We start from the raw sequence: 20,105 nt of genomic DNA, 5'->3' as shown, positions 1-20,105 counted from the left end.
ATTTCTCTTTCTGCGTCAAACGGCTGTAATAAATCAAAAGAAAACGACGTCGCCTAAGCAGACTCATGACACCGTTCGATTTTCTGTCGTCGTCTTTCGTTTTTTCGGTTGAATCGAAATGGCTTGTGCAAGCTTTGCTAAACTTAACGCAGCGTCGTCTCAGTGGATCGGGCAACGGTCCTTTGCCCAACGCCCCGAATCATCCACTCATCTCGCCACAAGCCAAGTCTCGGTCCCGATCCGCGCTAGCTCATGCACAGAGGAGCTCGTTAAGACCACTGTTAGTCTATCTCTGCATCCTTTACTATTGGTTCGCAATCAAGTCGCAAGAGAAAGATGTGAATTTTACAATTCCGCCAAAAGAATGTCGAAATCACAAATTGGTTGCGGAAAAGATGGTGGTCGGTTGGCGAGGGTAAGGTGTGGGGGGCTGGCTCAAGATGATGGCGTAGACAGTGAAGAAAAGGATAAATTTTATATGAGGAAATGTGTAGAGTTGGCTGCTAAGGCAACTGGGTTTACAAGTCCCAATCCCATGGTGGGGTGTGTGATTGTTAAGGATGGCAAGATCGTGGGTCAAGGGTTTCACCCTAAAGCTGGACAGCCTCATGCTGAGGTAATTCCACGTCTCTGTTCAATAAATTATAAAATTATATGCATTCTGAGTCTGCATTCTCCGATTGCTTTGGTTGAAAAAGGGGATGTCAGAATGTATGCCGATTCACTGTTGAACTGTATGATTGTAGATCTAGATGTGGGTTTTCTATCGTCTGGTAAAATTTGTGTTATTGGCTTCTTAAGTTATTATTGATCTGATTATCTGTTTGAGAAATTACTACCAAGTAATGTGAGTTGGGAAATGAAACTTGCAGGTATTTGCTTTGAGGGATGCTGGGGATTTAGCAGAGAATGCAACAGCATATGTGAGCTTGGAACCATGTAATCACTATGGAAGAACTCCACCATGCACAGAAGCGTTGATCAAAGCCAAAGTGAAGAAAGTTGTTATTGGAATGGTGGATCCAAACCCAATTGTGGCCTCAAAGGGGGTGGATAGACTGCGAGAAGTAGGAATTGAAGTTAGATTCAGTGTGGAAGAGGACTTGTGCAGGAGGCTCAATGAGGCATATATTCATAAAATGCTGACAGGGAAGCCTTTTGTCACACTTAGGTAATTCACTGCTTTTAGATTACGCAAGAAAGCAATTCGTTGAATTTAAAGCAACCTTATTTTAGTATTTCTTGCTGGTTGGTTTGCTGAGACAGCAATCCGATTTTCACTTTGTTTCAAAATATGGAATGAAGAAGTTTATTCAACTAGAACTCTAATCAAATCCTCATGTCTGAAATGTTTCTGTCAAATTAAACTCCTTAGGTTTTGAAAAGCTTATTAATGAATAACTGTGTTTGAAACTGGTGAGATTTTCAAGGATTGATTTCATTTGAGCATCCCAAACTAGTGCTACCCACATAAGCCCTCCCCCCTCCCACTTTCTTTCGGTGAAAAATTGTGATCATTCACCGGAACAAAGAAAGAGTGTTGAGTTTTTTTTTTTCAGGCTCATCGGGTGAGCCAAAAAATTCAGAGATAAATGACTCGCCAGTTCTACGATTGTATCAAACATACATGCACAATTATGAATTAATTGAGAGAAATATAAGTAAAGTTTATGAGATTCTATCTGGACCGACTCATAATGTAATGCATTGTGAATTGTGATGTGGTTTCGTGTTATGTATTCCACCCGACTTATTTACCTAGTTTTTGACCGTATATAAACTTGCATCTACTCTGTTAAACTGCCTCTTCGTGAATGCAGATATTCTCTCTCTGTCAATGGGCAATTTTTGGACCAGCTTGGGGAACGTGTGATGGGTTCTGGTGGATACTACTCAAAATTGTTACAGGAAAATGATGCGATTATATTTTCTTCTGCATTGGTATCTGGAAAGTACTCTATCCCTGCATCGCAAGAATCAGGAGCCAATCAACCCCTTAATATCATAGTAGCTAGTGCCCTTAACTCGTTAGACCAACGTTTTAATCTCTCAGCTGAAGATTCTAAAGTAATTATATTCACAGACAAAGAAACAAGAGTAAAAGCAGAAACAGCTCAAAAGGATACCGAAACAGTGGTTTTGAATCGGATAACCTTGGATGGAATTCTGGAATATTGTAAGCAGCAAGGGATGTGCAGTGTTTTAGTAGATTTGAGAGGTAGTTATGGTGATCTTGAAGAGCTTCTTCAAGAGGCTGTTGAACAGAATATGTTACAGAAAATCGTTGTTGAAGTGTTGCCACTCTGGGAAGGAAGGGAAGGTAGGGATGTCATGGTGTCGTTGACGAGTTTGGGGAAGAAACTTAAATTGAAGAATCTGCAGGCAAAGACTTCAAATGAGAGCATTGTGCTTGAGGGTTATGTTTAGTGTAACTTTATTGTGGCCTAGGAGCCAAGATGTTTATGCTGAAACTCCGTAATTCTGCTAGGCTTTGTCAACTGGTCTGCGATGATACAGTTATCTTACCAGGGGTCGAATCTTTCCGAGGGTGAAGTTAAATAATCAGCACATTTAAGCTGACATGAATTGCTACTTTTCTTCCACAGGAAAAGAACAATGTTGTGGCCGCCTGCCAAGGGCTACATTGCTGTAGCATGACTTTTTTGCTTTCATCTTTGCCCTGAAATTGTATTATTCTGTAGTCTTATTTGAACTTGGAGAAGCGTTCCTCCTAATGACACTGACAGATGAGAAGGGCATTTAATGAAGAAAATGTAGTATATTTTGTAGAAGAAATACTGAAAATTCATGCACATCAGGACTAAAAGGAGGTTTCAGGTCTAAAAGAAGGTTTAGAATCCATATCTACTCGATCAAACTTCAAATTCCATCACGCTTGATCAAAGAAAATATGAGCTGCTACTGAAGTCAGCAGGAGCTATACACATCTCTACACAGAGACATAAAACTTGGTTCCCTATCATGATATTCGTATGATTGACCGTGGCCGTTGGGGCCCCGAAAAGTCAAAAACCAAAAGGTCTTGATGAAAACTTTTAACTGTCTATAACTACTGATTTTCCTTGGATGCATCGGACTTCAGCTTCCCCATCTGAGTTTCTTGAGGTTGTCCTTTTGATCCAAATACGAACTCTTTCACGGAACTTTCTGCAGACAATATGGCCTTCTTAATCTGTAAATGAAAGTTGAAACATTTGCCATCAGAATATTACATCGCAAGTAAAGAGAACCAAATAATGAATTGAAATCTTCAGTTCATAGAGAAACCTCCACCCAATATTCAAATATACGGCAGAAACCAAACTATTGCTTCAATAAGAACGTTAAAAACTTAAAAGAATACAGAATGTAAAACAAAAAATAGATATGAGAATAACCTCAGTAAATAATATCACAACTAGGGTTAGAATTGTGTCACATAAGCCCTGGCTACTATGATTTTCTCATAAGATTGAAATCATTCAATATGTAGATTACTAGTAATTCTATACCATCTATGACTTAATTGTTGAAAGTCAAAAACATTACAACATGTTTGAAGTTGGCAAAGGAAGGGAATGAAAGATGATATCATTAACTTCACCTTGTTTGTGAGATTTCAAAAAGAGGAGGAAAATGATATAAAACTTCTGATAAATTAATCACTAAGGTGTCAATTTGCTATATAAATTTCGTTTACTACAAATTGCGCTATGCTCCTTTCCATTCTTCTCCAATTCAGAGGGAAAGAACTTTGGGAGTTGAAGGAGATTAAGAAACACCCCCATAAAAGGAGCAAAAGCTTATCCTTCCTTTGCCTCCTCTTACTTCACCCAGTAAACTCTCATCTAAACAAGGCATTAGACTCACATGAGAGTTGTAGACCATTCATAAAGTTTGGAAATAATCGCAAATTTTACTTAATTTTGCTTCCACTTTTAATTGAGCTACTTGTGCTGGCTGCCATATTCTCCATCTTCGCACTTATCCCAATGTAAAAGTGCATCCACTTTACACTTTTAGAAACAACTGAAGGGGCTCAAACAACAATCCCTTGAAGCTTCTTGCATTTTAATTTAAAGCTTGTATGTAATTTGCAAACCAGTAAGCAACACTCCATGCGAGCATGACAGAGCTAGGAGCCATTCCTTACTATAATGGGGTTTTCTGGATTATGGTCATTGCATAATGCTTTCGTATCGCCCCAGGTATCCATTTTTAATGGGGATGAATTCTGGCAATCGAACTAGATGCATGGGAAAGAAAGTCAAGGGACAAGACAATTGCAATGTAATTTTACCCCCAGCATGTTCATGTTGAGATGAGTCTCGCCAATTACTACAAATATGATGCCGTCCATCTTTGTTCTTTCTTTGCTTATTAACAGTATCAAAGGTCAGACAAAGTGCAGTAGATGCCATCACAACTATTTATCAAAAAAAAAAAAGATGGCAATCACAACTTCAGAAAATGTTCTTCATTATAACCAACATAAAGGTTATACGAACATGGTACTTATTGGAGACGAAGACACGGGATGCAGAGATAGACAGCTCAGAGGCAATCAAATTGAAATCTCAACATAAGAAAAGGCATCAGATAAAAGCAAATGTCGGTAATGAACCATTTCTGGTTGACCACTCTGAAACATCAGTTCCCTAAATCACTAACACCAAAATGAGTTTCTCACGTATCTACTCATTAAATTAATTGAATGTATTAGCAGTGGTCATGGACGATTATATCATTTCAAATGCCCAACTTCTCAATCATCACCCCTAACTCCACACAATTTGCCACCTGACAATCTGAAACATGCCAGAACCAATCATTCTTGCCTTGGTCATTTTTATAAACCCTAATCTGAAATGCTGGGAAAAAATTTCAATTACTGCGCAAGAAAAATAAACACCCTAAAATGCTTAAAACCCATAAACTTGATATTACTGGGTAACCAAAATTCGCTAAACCTACCTCAAAAAAAAATTGCAGACAACGATGAACCTAAATAGAACCCATTAACTAGAATTCAATAAAAAAACTTAGATTATCCCATATCATCCATTTGGTTCATTCATCGTAACAAATTGAAATTGAAGCAAAGAAAGTGACACACTCGCTGAAATTTGCGCGAAGAAACAAGTTCGCAGTGAGAAAATATCATGGGGAAAGAAAAAGTAAGAGAACAAGGGACTTACGGGGTCGAGGACATTGGGTTCGGGGCCGTAGTCCGCAGTCAAAAGGAAATACGAGGCGACAACAGTGGCCACCATTGTTGTCCTCCTAATCACTTTGTCTGCTTGTGGGTTCATCTTCTTGCTTCACTTCTTGATCAACGAAGGCTTTACCTTGAGTGAGTATTCTGTGCTTGTGCGTTGGAGAGGGAGGAGGAGGATTTTAGAAGGAAGTAGAACAATTTGGAAGTTAATCATTAGCTCTATTTTTTTCTAATTAATTATTCCTTCTAAATTAAATTACTTTCTGTAGTTTTTTTTTTCTTTTTTGGATAATTATTCGTAGGCGGTAGGTCCCTTATTTTTTCTTTGAGAATAAAATAAACTAGTAATTGGACTCGTGCGACAAACACAAACCACAATACATAAATGAGGAAACACCTCGAGAAACATTACATGATAAAGACACTCTTAAGTAAAGAGCAAATGACTGACCCAAAACAATAGCATATGCGACAAACAAACTAAAATAGAGATGAAACTCGTTTGAAAAGGTAGGGAGTGGCCTTGGAGCAGCAAAAGCACAACGAGGAACTGCCTTAAAACCTTGCCAACGAATGGAGCATGTACTGCGGTTTTGAGACATATCCTTAATAACATTGATCAAAGTGGTCAAAAGACAGACGTCGACGTCGGATAAAATCTCATAATCTCCCAAGAAAACTAGATCTGAACAAGAGATGGGCCAAACCACCTGATCGATGGAGGAAAACATCAGATCTGAGGAGAAAGTTCCCCATATTTAAAAGGAAAATCAACAAACAAAAAGATAAGTGATGAAGATAAGTAATTAGAGGTGGGATGGAGGAGGAGAAGGATCCTCTCCTCATCCTATGTTTGGTTAGTCGTGGGAACGGGAACGGGAATGAGAATGAGAATGAGAACAGAAATGAGAATGAGAATGAGAACGGGAATAGAAATAGGAATGAGAATTTCAACGATTCTAATGTTTGGTTGGTAAAGGGATTGTGATAGGAAGATTGTATTCCTGACTTGGAAAAAGACTATACTATCCCTTGTTAGGTAGTATTTGATATTTTTTTCAGAAGTAATATTTGATATTTTGATAGTTTGATTAATATAATATATATACACAAACTAACATAAAATTAAATATTACCATAAAATTAAAAATAAATATTCAACTAACACTATATAGTTTATTTTAAAAAATCAAAACAGAAACCTACATTGAATTATCTTCTCTCCAAAAAATAATATAAAATAAAAAATATCCCCAAACCTTATTTTCTCTCCAAAAGATATAATTTTATTGGATGTCATTAGTCAACTTTGATGGCTGCCAACCTTCAACCTTGATGGCTGCCAACTTTGAATGTGTTCATTAGTCATTAGTCAACTTTGATGGTTGCCAATCTTCAACCTTGATGGCTGCCAACTTTGAATGTGTTCATTAGTCATTAATTGTGTTCACATATCATTAGTCAGTAACATAGCTAGAAGTGCGGAGATGCATATGATCTTGTTACTATATATACTAGGGTTGTAATTCCATAAATGTTAAGAATACAAAAACACTTATTCTTCCATATCTTCCTTTTCTTCATGGTATCAGAGGAGGTCTTTTTTATTCTTCGTTTTGTTTTCTAAATGGCCGAAATCACTCCAATCATGTCCGACTCAGGCAGTCCCTCGGCCTCTCTACCTTCAAATACTTTTGATGTTCATACAAACCAACGATTATGTTCGGTTTTGTTGAATGAGTTCAATTATCTTCCTTGGTCAAGATCTGTGCAGTTAGCTCTTGGTGGAAGATCAAAGCTTGAGTTTATTGACAAAAGTACTGTTGTTCCTGATGTCAATTCTTCTCAGTATAAATCTTGGATTGCCCAAGATAAGATGGTGCAGACATGGCTACTTAATTCTATGGAATTACATGTTGCTGAAATTTTCAGTTATTATGAATCTTCTGCAGATTTATGGGATGCTGTTAAAGAGATGTATGGAAATCAAAATAACGCGGCACGAGTTTTTCAACTCAAAAGAGACATTGCATGTCTTCAATAGGAAGGTAAACCATTTATTCAATTTCTTGGTAGCATGAAAAGTATGTGGAATGAGTTGTCTGTTTATCGTCCACATACTACTGATTCTGCTGTCTTGCTAAAACGGGCTGAAGAGGATAAAATATTTCAGCTTTTGGCTAATCTTGCTCCCGATTACGAAGATCTTCGTAGTCATATACTTATGAATTCTGAGCTTCCTTCTCTAGGGAGTGTTTGTGCTACTATTCAACGGGAAGAAGTCCGAAGAAAGGTCATGAATTGTAACCTCAAAACTGAGGTATCTGAAGCCCGAGCATATATGTTCAATCATAAACGATCTGAAGAAAGAAGTTACAAGGGAAAGAGACCTGAGTTGAAGTGCAATCATTGTCATAATCTTGGTCATACAGTGGACCGATGTTGGGTACTTCATCCTGAATTGAAGCCTAAGTTTCCGAGAGAGAAAATGCCTCAGAAACGGACTCAACCTTCGGGATATAAGGCTAATCATGTTACAACCATGGCTGGAGATGGATTGTCAAGGTTCTCCTCAAGTCCAATAACTCTTATTAATGAGTTTGCTTCTTATCTTCAAGCAAAGCAAGGTGAATCTGATAACAATGGGAAGTCAGCTGCCTTACTTGGTCAATTTGCTGGATTTCTATCTGAAGATAAAAATGGTGCAACTGATGACACATCAGGTATTTTGAAAGCTTTCTCAACTGCGCTGAATTTAAGTAATGTGCATGATTTTTGGGTCATAGATTCAGGTGCCACTGATCACATCACAAATAATCCTACAAATCTGTTTGAGTTTAAGTTCTTATCTCCACCTTCCCAAATATGTGTTGCTAATGGTAATACTGTATCTGTTGTTGGACAGGGAAAGGTAAACTTACTTTCTAAGCACATTGCATCACCAGCTTTGTGTGTTCCTTCTTTTCCTTTTCAACTTCTTTCGGTTGGCAAACTCGTAACTCAACTAAATTGTTGTGCTATTTTCTCTCCTCACAATGTTGTATTCCAGGATTTGGTCACCAAGAAGACGATTGGTGAGGGATTTTTTTTTCAAGGCTTATATTATCTTCTCAAAGATTTTCACAAGGGATTTCATGTAAATGCCTGTTTAGCTTCCAAACACAAATTATGGCATCAACGTCTAGCACATCCCTCTGAGTCAATTTTGGCAAAGATTTTTCCAAATATTAATAAAAATTCAGTTGATTGTGACATTTGTCACTTGTCAAAATCTACACGATTATCATTTCCTTCTTCTAATTCTCGTTCAAATAAATTATTTGAATTGGTACATTCGGATGTCTGGGGTCCTGTTCTTGAGTCCTTTGATGGTTACAAATATTTTGTCACCTTTGTTGATGACTTTTCTAGATTCACCTGGTTGTATCTCTTGAGATCAAAAAGTGAGGTTGCTAGTGTTTTTCAAGATTTTCATAGTCTGATCAACACTCAATTCTCTTCCAAAATTAAGATTCTTCGATCAGATAATGGCACAGAATATATGTCTCATATCATGACACAATACTTGAGCATGCATGGCATCATTCATCAAACTAGCTGTGTTGGTACTCCACAACAAAATGGTATTGCTGAAAGAAAAAATCGCGACTTGCTTGAGAAAACAAGATCTCTAATGTTTCAAATGAATGTTCCCAAACAATTTTGGTCCCAAGGTGTACTCACCGCTACTTATCTCATAAATCGCTTGCCTAGTAGAATTTTGAATTTCACTTCTCCATCTGAGTTGTTGACAGGAAAGCAGCCGAATTTATCTCATCTTAAAATCTTTGGGTGTACTTGTTATGTGCATATTCAAGCAATTCACCGTGACAAGTTAGATCCAAGGGCAGCCAAGTGTGTTTTCTTGGGATATTCATCTACAAAGAAGGGATACAAGTGTTATGATCCCATCTCTAAAAAGCTCATTGTAACAAGGGATGTTAGGTTCGACGAAAACACTCCATATTATTCTCAGTCTCGTGGCAGTTCAAGTCAGGGGGAGTCAACTTTAATTCCACTACCAACTCTGGATATGTCTCATGATTGGTTATCTATTGTTCCACGGGTGGATTTTGTTGATCCACATGCAACATCTGACAGTGAACAAATATCCACTCCAACACCAGTCGTAGTAACTCCCACTGAGTCGGTTCTAGAGACTAATGTGGAAACTGATATGCAAAATTCTGATCTGTCTATTCGACGTAATCCTACTCGTGACCGACGACCACCATCAAAGCTTCAGGACTATGTGTCATACTCGGTAAGACACCCAGTCACTAATGTTCTTGGCTATCATAAACTGTCCTCTTCTCATGCAGCCTATCTTAGCAACATCCTTGACAAAACTGAACCTCAAAGCTTTTCTGAAGCTAATCAAAAAGAGGTTTGGCAAAAGGCAATGCAAGAGGAGCTTCAGGCTCTAGCTGATAATCATACTTGGAGTATTGTTCAACTTCCAAAGAATAAGAAAGCTGTCGGCAGTCGTTGGGTATACAAAACCAAATTCAAATCCGATGGTTCTATTGAAAGGCATAAGGCAAGATTGGTTGCACAAGGCTTTACCCAAACTTATGGAGTCGACTACACGGAGACTTTTGCACCGGTGGCAAAAATGACAACTGTTCGTACTTTGCTATCGATTGCTATAAATCATGGCTGGTCTTTATCTCAAATGGACGTGAAAAACGCATTCTTACATGGCAATCTCCTCGAGGAAGTTTATATGAAACTACCGCCGGGTCACCCTCAAAGCAGTAATCGACAATTGGTTTGTAAGCTTCATAAATCCATCTATGGATTGAAACAGTCACCCCGTGCCTGGTATGCCAAGTTGAGTATGGTACTTGAGGAACTTGAGTTCAAAAGGAGTAACGCTGATCACTCTTTGTTTGTTCTCATCAAGAATGGGGTACGATTAGTAGTTTTAATTTATGTCGATGACCTTATTATTACTGGTGATAATATTGCAGCCATCTCCAATATTAAAAAAGTTCTTCATCAAAAGTTTGCCATTAAAGATCTTGGGGTCCTTAAATATTTTTTGGGAATCGAAATGGCTACATCTCACAAAGGTCTTGTTTTGAATCAAAGAAAGTATGTGTTAGATTTGTTGTGTGAAGTTGACATGCTCGATTGCAAGCCTGCAAATACACCGTTGGATAGTAAACTAAACTTGGCTGTAGATGGTGAATCTCTTCGGTCGCCTCAAATTTATCAAAGGTTGGTAGGTAAGCTTATTTACCTCACCATTACTCGACCCGATATTAGTCATGCAGTCAGTATTGTGAGTCAATTTATGCACTCTCCAACCATTGTTCATATGGGAATTGTTAAACGAATTCTTAGATATTTGAAGGGGTCTATTGGTCGTGGTCTACTTATGAAGAACAATGGTCATACACAAATAATCGGCTACACCGACGTTGATTGGGCCGGCAACTCTCTTGATCGTAAATCCACTACTGGCTATTGTATATTTGTTGGTGGCAATCTTGTTTCGTGGAAGAGTAAAAAACAGCTCGTGGTTGCTCGTTCTAGCGCTGAAGCCGAATATCGTGCAATGGCTTCCACTGCTTCTGAACTTATCTGGCTAAAGGCATTGTTGGTCGATCTTGGTTTTCTTCATCCTCAACCAATGACTCTCTGCTGCGATAATCAAGCCGCCATGCATATTGCCTCCAATCCAGTATTTCATGAGAGAACCAAACATATTGAAGTCGATTGTCATTACGTCCGCGAAAAAGTTCAGTCTCAGTTAATTTCTACCAAATATACTCGAAGTCAAGACCAACTTGCGGACATGTTCACTAAGGCTCTTTCTTCAGCTCAATTTCATTGGTTACTTTCCAAGCTTGGATCAATCAATATCCTTGCTCCAGCTTGAGGGGGAGTATTGGATGTCATTAGTCAACTTTGATGGCTGCCAACCTTCAACCTTGATGGCTGCCAACTTTGAATGTGTTCATTAGTCATTAGTCAACTTTGATGGTTGCCAATCTTCAACCTTGATGGCTGCCAACTTTGAATGTGTTCATTAGTCATTAATTGTGTTCACATATCATTAGTCAGTAACATAGCTAGAAGTGCGGAGATGCATATGATCTTGTTACTATATATACTAGGGTTGTAATTCCATAAATGTTAAGAATACAAAAACACTTATTCTTCCATATCTTCCTTTTCTTCAAATTTACTCCACCACTGAAGTTGTGAAACAACCACCCCACCATGGACTTTGAGTTCGTCGATCTGGCTTTAGTGGGTTGAAATCTCCATGGGAGTTTTGGACTGAAATCTCAGTCGAGGTTTGCAATATGTAGCTGGAGGTGGGGGGAGAGAGGAGTGGGCGGGATGCTGGAGATAGGGGAGAGATACGATACAGATTCAGAGGGGAGAGATGAGAGATGTGAGGGATAAAATTGTAATTGAACTTGGCAAACAAGTTCCGTTCCGGTCGGAATACACAATTCCTTAGGGAGAGGCCAGAACCTGCAATTCCGGAGAGTGCGTTTGGTTTAAGTGTTTTCTATTTTCATTTTCTAGAAAACATAAATTGTCTCAGAAAACATGTTTGGTTAGCTGTTTTAAAAAACATAGAAATAGAAAATGACTGGAAAATAGAAAACAATAAAAAGTCATTTTCTAAAATAGAAAACACAGAAGAATTTGTTCCGTCTTCGTCTTCGTATTTGTATTTCCCTTGTTTTCGTATTCGGTATTCTCCTCATCTAATCTCTCCATCTCCCCCTTTCACTCTCTTCCACCTCAAGATTCCAATTGACTCGAAATTTTAGATCCAGACCTCCTTGACAGTTGATTTGTAGATCTACGAGCACATGCTAGATTCTTCTCTGAGAGATTTCGTGGAGTGAAATTTCTCTATTTTCGTGAGTTGTTGAATCTGGTGGCAAAAGTGAAGAGGGACATGATTTTGGCATGCATGACTTGTCCTCTCTGCAATAAACTCTTTAGAGATGCCACCACCATATCTGAATGTCTCCATACGTGTGAGCTATTTATTGTAATGTCACAACTACAAGTAGCGACATTAACATGAAGAGTACGTGCCGCTGTTTTAAACAGCGGCTTCGCTAAAGACAAAATCACGTTGTTGTTCTCAACAGCGGCATGGTGTTATATCCCTAAAAAATTGAAAGTGGGTGTTATATGTCCAATTAATTTGTCTAGTTGTGCTATATACAAAAAAAGCTCCCGAAACAATGCAAATGACCAGTCTCATTGACATCTGAGTGGTATCCTCTCCTCTAAACTGCTGACTTCGACCCGATTCTCCTCCCATACTAAAAAATAGTCTCATTGACATCGTCACCCTCCTCATCAATAACACTCTTGAACCCAATCAGATATGGTGGTGGCATCTCTAAAGAGTTTATTGCAGAGAGGACAAGTCATGCATGCCAAAATCATGTCCCTCTTCACTTTTGCCACCAGATTCAACATTTCTCCTTCCCAAACAGTCTACCTCGCTCACGTGTCCCCGCACAGTACTACATGTCAAAAATACATCATGAACACACACAGAAATTCACATCCATTCTTACGTCTTTGACTGCATTCAACACCTTAACAGGCGAATATCACAAAGAAGAACAACACTAAGACAACTTATGTATGTAAGCAATAATCTAATAGTAGATGGTGTGTGTATGTATGGAATCAAAATCACGACCTCCTCGTTGGCATATGCTGAAGCACAATCAATGTGGCAGTATCCCAACTGCATGCTCAAGCAGAATAGTCAATTAAGATCCGATATTATGAATCAAAGCAGAGAAGAAAAGAAATCAGAAGTTGCAGTCTATCAAAATTCAGCAATCTACCAATTGAGGAAATTACCCGTATCTTTGAAGGTGGATTCACAAGCTTGCCATGTACTGTACAGTGTGTGGCGCACCACTAATGTAATCCTGCTATTACAAGCAGCGGCATTAACATTTTTGTCAATGCCGTTGTTTACAATAGCGGCAATAAGAAAGACAAGGCAGTCCCGCTATTCTCAACAGCGGCAAGGTGCTATATCCCTAAAAAATTTAAATCAAGTGTTAAGTGTCTAATTAATTTATCCAGGGGTGTCATATACAAAAAAAGAAAGTCTCCATCCTGGTTCTCAATTCTTTTTATTGTAAGTCGTCTCTTGGTTGGTTTGGCTTTGTGTTGTAACCTTTGTGATGCTTTCATTGATCAATTGAGAGGTATCAATGATGTTAACAAAGTTGCACTCAAAGTGTTTGTTGAAATTCCCCCTCTGTTGTTTGTATCAATTATTTTGGTTAGAGTTTTTTTAAATGGAATAACAAAAATAAGAATATGAAATCGATGCGAGGGGTATCTCTGATCAAAGATAACATGAGGAAAAACCACTAAAGATGGTTTGAGCATTTACAACTCATTAAGGCTGGCGTTCATGTATGAAAGAAAACTGCAAAAATTTAAGAAGCAGATATTCAAACTACAATAGGGAGGCCAAGAGAGGAGTAGACAAAAGTGCTAAAAAGAAGACAAACCACAAGATTAATGGGTTATTGGGTAGATTTTTAATGGACTCCATTACTACTTTCCCTAGGAAGATTTTGAAGCTGGGCAGTTTGGTGATCATAGACAAGGGTGGGTTTCTTCATTTTCAAAGTATAGTCTCACCCTTTCTTAACATTTTTACAATGCTGCTTCAAACTGCTTGTTCTTGCTGCAAATAAATTGAGAACTGAGATGCATATGCCACAATGGAAAACAAAAAATAATTTTTTAGTTCAAGCCAAACATGTTTTCTGGTTTTAGAAAATAGAAATAGAAAATAGGGATGGAAAATAAAAATAGAAAATAGAAAATAGAAAACAGAAAACAAACCAAATGTTGTCTTAATGTTCTGTCCCCTTGTTTTGTTTCATACCAAACATAAGAATCTTTTTGAGAACAAGAATTGAGCGTTCCGTTCTGATCAGAACTAGCCAACCAAACATAGCCTTAAAGTTGTGTTGTTAAGGGAGAGGTCGAGAGAATTTTAGAGAGAGAGTGGGATGAGAGAGAGGGGCCAGACATAGAGAACGAGAGGCGGTACGTCCCTCATTAAAGTTGTTTATTCCATATACTAGTATATATGTTGCATTCAAAATTATATACTAAATAAATTTATATGTGTTTTATATATTTGTTTATATCGGAATTGATTTCCACATGCTAGCTGACACGTGTCAAGATGAACCTCACAGCTTGTAAAGGACAACCAATCTCCTGATGACACGTGGTGGAGGTAGGATATTTTTTATATTTACATTTGTTTATTTTTCATTTTTTAATTGGTTGCTGACCTGAAGTCTAGGAGATAGTTCCCAAAAATCATGGATGTCCGAAATTCAGTGTCCCAAAAGTTACAAATCAGGGAATTTTGGTCTTAGAGATTTATTCTTTTCAAAACTGCTTCATTGAGAGATAACTGAGATTTCAGCAAGATTATCTCAAAGAGAGTCCAGGAGAAACCGAGTTCTGTTAACTGAACGTTCCTAACTTCTCTCTAGCATGTTTTCAGCTAAAACACGACACCACGAAGCCTAAGTCACGTTCGTCCTGCACATCAGAGAAGAACACATTTTTACATGATCTTTCGTGTAGAAGCATCAACAGAATGCTGCTGCATGCATGTTGGCCATGTTCCCATATATTCAAGCATGAAGCCTGCAGAACCGCAAAGTGGATAATGTCACGACCTCCAAGAGCGTCCACATCCTTTTTGAATAAGATGCACAACCAGAGAGAGGTTACCATGATCCTCATATGTAGGAGAGAGTTGTAGTTGAAGACCATTAACGCAGCCATTCAAGCAAGCAATCACAAGGTGGTTACCATGATCCCCATGACAGAGTTCGTGAAGTAAGTACCAGAGAAAGAGGAGAAGAGACATCACAATGACCAACACTTGATACTATAAAAGAAGAGAAAGAAGAATCTACAATAGACCTCGCATCAAACACAGACCCAACGTCTTCAATCCTTTATTACTTTCTTAGACATGGCTCAGGTCACTTATCTCTTTACTTAGCATGGCTCCGACTAACTAGTTTTTAGATTTGTCTTTTCCTTTTCAAAGACTCTGTGGCTATGTCTTTATTTTAGCTTGTAAAACACGCCTACATCTCAAGATGTATCAATTTTCAATGAAATTCTTGATGTATTCCAGCAATATGTCGTTTTTCATTTCCATTCAATAGAAGTTCTTTCATTCTGGTGATAGTCTTCTATTTCTTTTCTTTTTTTTCATATTGACACTGCACGAATTTTAAGTCCTTTTCCCGGAAGTCAAAACTTGAGCCAGCAACTTTGTGTTCTCTAACTGCACATAATCCATTTGGTACAAAGGTCAGACTCGGTGCAAAATCCTATCAAATCTTTTACGCTGACAGCAAAGCCTGACACACCTGTAATTTCATTATCTACAACCACAATACTCCAATGCCGCAATTGTGGGATCTCATGTTCGGTGCAGAAGATATCCAACAATATTATTATATTAAAATATGTCATTTAATTTAAGGTTTATGAAAAACATTGGGCCGGGGTGGGGTGACCCTAAATTTTAAAATAATAAACCCTCCCTCCGCCCCATTAAGGGATCTGAGATCTTGGGTGGCTAACCCACCCACCGATGTGCTATTTTCCAATTTCCAACATATCTGAGAATTGAAAATTGATCGCTTCTGAATTCTCAAGTATTTTAAATTTTATTCGAAATCTAAAACACAAATTAAATTATAGTGAAGACAAAAGGAAAATTCCATCAATGGGTGAACCAGTAACAGCAGCAGCGCAGAATACGCAAACACAGATCCCAAATCTAACCCCAAACCCAGCCCCAACTCCTACGCTCCCTCCGCAACCTCCTAGAAGCAACAAGAGGCCACTCGACAGTGATGTCCAAATTAGTGACTCCAGTTGGTACAAGATGCGTGCTGTTGTTAGAGATCTTCGTCCCCACTTTGTCGAGGTACAGATTGTGCCAGTTTTAGGATACAAATTTCTTCTCGCTTTTTATTTTTTTTTGTGGGTTTCTGTTTATGCATCTCAAAATTGATGGCTGCAATTGGGTTATATTTATCGATCAATTGTTGTTTATGTTTTTGCTTTTTTTTTTCGCATGATCTCTTGCCCATGTAGATTGCGTAGGCTTAAGAGATTAACATCTGAGAAAGTTTGATGCTTTTTTAATTTTGTGTGTCTGTGTTTTGGGTTTCTGTAGTAGGCCATTCCTCTGTAATTTTATGTTCTTTTCCCTCTCTGTTTAGAAGAAGTGGTTCGAATTATACAGCCTAGCATTTTGAAGGTGGAATTTACCTTAAACATTTTCCGTTGGCTCTAAACGGTTCTTCTACAAAAGTTTTATCCTGCAAAAGCACATGGGTTTGGCGTTTCTTAAATGATTCCGTATTACAATATTCTAATTCTTGAACCTTGTACCTCAATGCCAAGTGCTTCTTCAAACCAACCTTTAAAGTATATAGATTGCTATTTAATTTACTGGTCATAAACTAGTAATGATGTTGATTATAATCTCATCCGCCGCAATTTGGGTTTGAAGTTATGGATTTGAATAGATGTCGAGGTTGAGCTCATTTAGACCTGATCTATATCTTTCTTGTGGACCCAGGTTCTAGTTTCTTATTTCATAGTTGGTACTTCTCAACTGACCATGAATGGAAGGTGATTAAACTTGCATGGTGGACAATATCTTTCGTTGGTATGATCTAGAATAGGGAAACAATTTTTCCTAGGAGTTAGTTTGAAACAACTGCATCTTTTATGGTCTTGTAAGTCTTCCATACCCATTTGGCGCCTATTATTTGCTTAAAGTCCATGCAAGAGAAACTGAAGGACATAGCTGGGGGAGTTGGTGCTCTGATACAATTAATTCATGTGAAATGGCAGGGTATAGCATTGGCCTGATCCCTGATATATGTACAGAACTATAACAGTGAGTTTCCTGGTTTGTATACTATTACTTGGAAAAATCATATGGCTTCTATTAGTATCCTTAAAGAGTTGAACATGGAGTTCTTTGTGGAGGGATTTGTAAATCATAATGTAGGGAGTTTCTTCATTGTGAGAGCTTTTTTGAAGATTTTGTATGATACAAAGATTAAGATTAGAAGTGCAAGTTCTGCACATTGTGCCATTGCAATTGATTAATGACTTGCAGTGAAATTGTCTACCGCCTCTGAACATAATGATGGTATGCAGGAATTTTCTTGGAAAGCTGCATATAGATCTTTTCTTCTGACTTAAGTGCGTTCTTGTTGATACTTTGTTTGGGAAGCCCTTCTTACTATTGATGCAGTGATGTTTATTTTTATGAAAGAAGGTTTTGTATCTTGCAAATCGGTGCTGTTGGTGTAAAAATAATGGCAAGGATTTTAGTCATTTGATAATTCGCTGGCCTGTTATTAGGAAGTTATGGTAGACTATGCTCTCCATTGTAAAGGTGAACTTGGTAGTCTAAACGCATAAGAGGTCTACTTCATTGCTGACGAACGGAATGGCTGAAAAGAAGTGAGTTTTTGTCAAAATGTCAAAAAGGAAATGAATTTTTGTAATCAACTTGCCTTGAATATGACTGCTTAATTGTACATTCTTTCCTAGACAAGTTTCTCTACCGAAAATCCTGTATTGTCGTCTTAACTTTAGCATGGCATCAAATTGCCATGAATTGGGAATGGTACGTTACTCATGGACCAATTTTTTGAAGTAAAAGCAAATTATCATTCACCATTATTTGTTCTTATTTTAAGCACTCTATTAATGGTTTGACAAATAGTGGCGTAGTTTGTGGATAGGTCTACATGTTTGTATTCCCTTATAAATCTTCACCTCTCAATAGATGATTGGCGGCATCTGAGCTGATACTACCTATGGCAGTGGTTGAAGGTGTATTCTTGTTGCCCCTTTTTCCTGTTTTTACATGTTTTTTCTTTTATCCCTCTTTTGGTGGGAGTTTATAATGAATCACCAACTGATACGCCTTCTTTTTCAATGTTGACATGAATGATCTAGTGATTATCCAGTTTCAGTGCGTTGGTATAGCTTGTTTTTGTTAGATTTTGCATATAGTACTAATAACTGCACAGTATGCTTGGAAGTTGGAATGCTGTATTCTCCATTCTGGTGCAACTTGATTGTATTGCATTTTACATTATGTTTAAAGGGCCTGAAAACTATTATATTTTCTGGTAGGTGCTTCGGACCCCAGACTTTCAAAATTGCAAGGCAGCTCATGATATTCAAGAACGTAAGTTCATCTATTATATCTATTGCAAATTTTTATTTTTATTTTTTTTGTTTTGAGTGGGTGCAGGGCGGTTGCTCTCTTGGCAGGCCAGATTAAAGTCTCAAGTTCCTTATTTTGACTCTTAAAAAACTGTTTTCTTCTGTCTTCTCTTTCATTAACAACACAGTGTATCCAAAAATGCCCCTCTAGTTGGGTGGTTTGTAAAATACTTTTCACTAGGCATCACTTTTATCTTATTTGTTCAATATTGGACTCTTACTGTTGCTTAATGGTATATACATGACTTTGAGGCCATCACATGGAACCGATCCTTATATGGCTTCAAAATACTAGTTAAAACTATTAGATTAAACCTTAGATTCCTGTTCTCTGTTTGCTTTCCATTACTTTTTCTGTGACCATTGATTTTCTAAGAACACTGCTACTAATATTTCCGTGTGATCATCATCTTAGCTGGTTATATGGTAAACATCTGATATGTGCTGGGATATGCACGTGGTTACAACCATCTGATTTGCATATGCAGAGGTGAAGCTTCTGATGGAACTGTACAAGCAATTGACAGAAGGAAAAGTGCCGATGGCAAGTTGTAATGGTCCGTCAGAAAGCCAGCCAAATGGGTTTGCACAGAAGGCCCAAGAACATCCTCAGCCCCAGCAAGACCAGGTCTTTGCGAAACCATCTGAGAATAATTCTTCTGATACAAGTATCGTCGATGAGAAGCAGCAACATGAAGCTGGTGTGACTCAGGGGACGTATATGGTTGGAGGATCAGCTTTTGGCTGGAATTTTATAACTTTCGCAGGTGGTAAACCAATCTATTATGGGAGAACAAAGGAATCAATGCGGATTGCTCAAGCGAATGTGGTAGGTATTAGTGTACAGAAAAGTGAATAGATGACGAATGGTCGTATCGTTTGTTTCAGAGAATTTTGCATCAACAACTGTACTCTCTGACTTACATAAAAATGTCAATTCAGCAACGGTTTTGATGGATGGTTTCAGCTGTCCTAATGTGTAGTTTTTCCATTAGAATACTTGTATAGACTAATTGAGTTTTAGATGAAATGGTTTCACATATGTGCTGCCTTTCTTTTTCTCATGCAGAAGTTGGGTTCGATTACATTTGGTGGTATTTTCATGAATTATGAAGATTGGTAAGACTTTGTCGCGTACCCTGAGGTGGTATTGTCTGTTTTCTTGTCGTCGAATGTTGCATGAGCAATAATCATACCTGAGGTCTTAATTCTAATATACAAGTATTAGGTTGAATGATAATCTTCATATTCGATTTTTATTCCAAAAATTTGGAGTCGGTTACATAAATTTAGTGAGAAAATCAATGGCGATGCACTACGTGTATTCGTTTATGTCATTGAATCAATGGTGATACACTACGTGTAGTCAAGGAATGTAATAAGGAAGGGGTCTTGAATTCTATAGGCAGATCTTTGTTTAGTACTTTAAGTCATCGTTGCATCACTATCTCTATGTTATACATATTTTATATCATTTTAAATTTTTTTTTTGCAACTTATTTTCTGTTGGTGCTAT

At 37.9% G+C, this 20,105-nt stretch overlaps 3 protein-coding genes across 3 annotated transcripts; 2 read left to right on the top strand and 1 right to left on the bottom strand.

Annotated features, from left to right (window-relative positions):
- The first annotated feature begins 81 nt into the window (after positions 1-81).
- LOC119984539 (riboflavin biosynthesis protein PYRD, chloroplastic) lies at positions 82-2,768 on the top strand. The gene is made up of 3 exons (XM_038828539.1): positions 82-616; positions 873-1,171; positions 1,821-2,768. The coding sequence occupies exons 1-3, from the start codon at positions 119-121 to the stop codon at positions 2,425-2,427; spliced, it is 1,404 nt and encodes a 467-aa protein (XP_038684467.1). The 5' UTR covers positions 82-118; the 3' UTR covers positions 2,428-2,768.
- A 54-nt stretch (positions 2,769-2,822) lies between these two features.
- Positions 2,823-5,427, bottom strand: LOC119984540. Its single transcript, XM_038828540.1, has 2 exons — positions 5,199-5,427; positions 2,823-3,193 (listed from the first exon to the last, which is right to left on the bottom strand). Exons 1-2 carry the CDS (start codon positions 5,310-5,312, stop codon positions 3,071-3,073), a joined length of 237 nt encoding a protein of 78 aa, XP_038684468.1. The 5' UTR covers positions 5,313-5,427; the 3' UTR covers positions 2,823-3,070.
- Positions 5,428-15,883: 10,456 nt separating this feature from the next.
- LOC119983587 lies at positions 15,884-19,653 on the top strand. Its single transcript, XM_038827263.1, has 3 exons — positions 15,884-16,256; positions 18,497-18,551; positions 19,078-19,653. Exons 1-3 carry the CDS (start codon positions 16,053-16,055, stop codon positions 19,446-19,448), a joined length of 630 nt encoding a protein of 209 aa, XP_038683191.1. The 5' UTR covers positions 15,884-16,052; the 3' UTR covers positions 19,449-19,653.
- The last annotated feature ends 452 nt before the right edge of the window (positions 19,654-20,105 follow it).

Source organism: Tripterygium wilfordii, chromosome 18 (assembly GCF_013401445.1).
Source record: "Tripterygium wilfordii isolate XIE 37 chromosome 18, ASM1340144v1, whole genome shotgun sequence".
In the NCBI taxonomy this organism is placed as follows: domain Eukaryota; kingdom Viridiplantae; phylum Streptophyta; class Magnoliopsida; order Celastrales; family Celastraceae; genus Tripterygium; species Tripterygium wilfordii.
This window is presented reverse-complemented; position numbering and strand designations above follow the sequence as displayed.

What these genes read in the sequence shown, in the direction of transcription:
- LOC119983587 (XM_038827263.1), top strand. Translation starts at nt 16,053, where the DNA reads ATGGGTGAACCAGTAACAGCAGCAGCGCAGAATACGCAAACACAGATC. An exon ending in TTCGTCCCCACTTTGTCGAG is followed by an intron (nt 16,257 to 18,496) that starts GTACAGATTGTG and finishes ATTTTCTGGTAG; the next exon opens with GTGCTTCGGACCCCAGACTT. An exon ending in AGCTCATGATATTCAAGAAC is followed by an intron (nt 18,552 to 19,077) that starts GTAAGTTCATCT and finishes TTGCATATGCAG; the next exon opens with AGGTGAAGCTTCTGATGGAA.
- LOC119984539 (XM_038828539.1), top strand. Translation starts at nt 119, where the DNA reads ATGGCTTGTGCAAGCTTTGCTAAACTTAACGCAGCGTCGTCTCAGTGG. An exon ending in CTGGACAGCCTCATGCTGAG is followed by an intron (nt 617 to 872) that starts GTAATTCCACGT and finishes TGAAACTTGCAG; the next exon opens with GTATTTGCTTTGAGGGATGC. An exon ending in AAGCCTTTTGTCACACTTAG is followed by an intron (nt 1,172 to 1,820) that starts GTAATTCACTGC and finishes TCGTGAATGCAG; the next exon opens with ATATTCTCTCTCTGTCAATG.
- LOC119984540 (XM_038828540.1), bottom strand. Translation starts at nt 5,312, where the DNA reads ATGAACCCACAAGCAGACAAAGTGATTAGGAGGACAACAATGGTGGCC. An exon ending in AACCCAATGTCCTCGACCCC is followed by an intron (nt 3,194 to 5,198) that starts GTAAGTCCCTTG and finishes TTTCATTTACAG; the next exon opens with ATTAAGAAGGCCATATTGTC.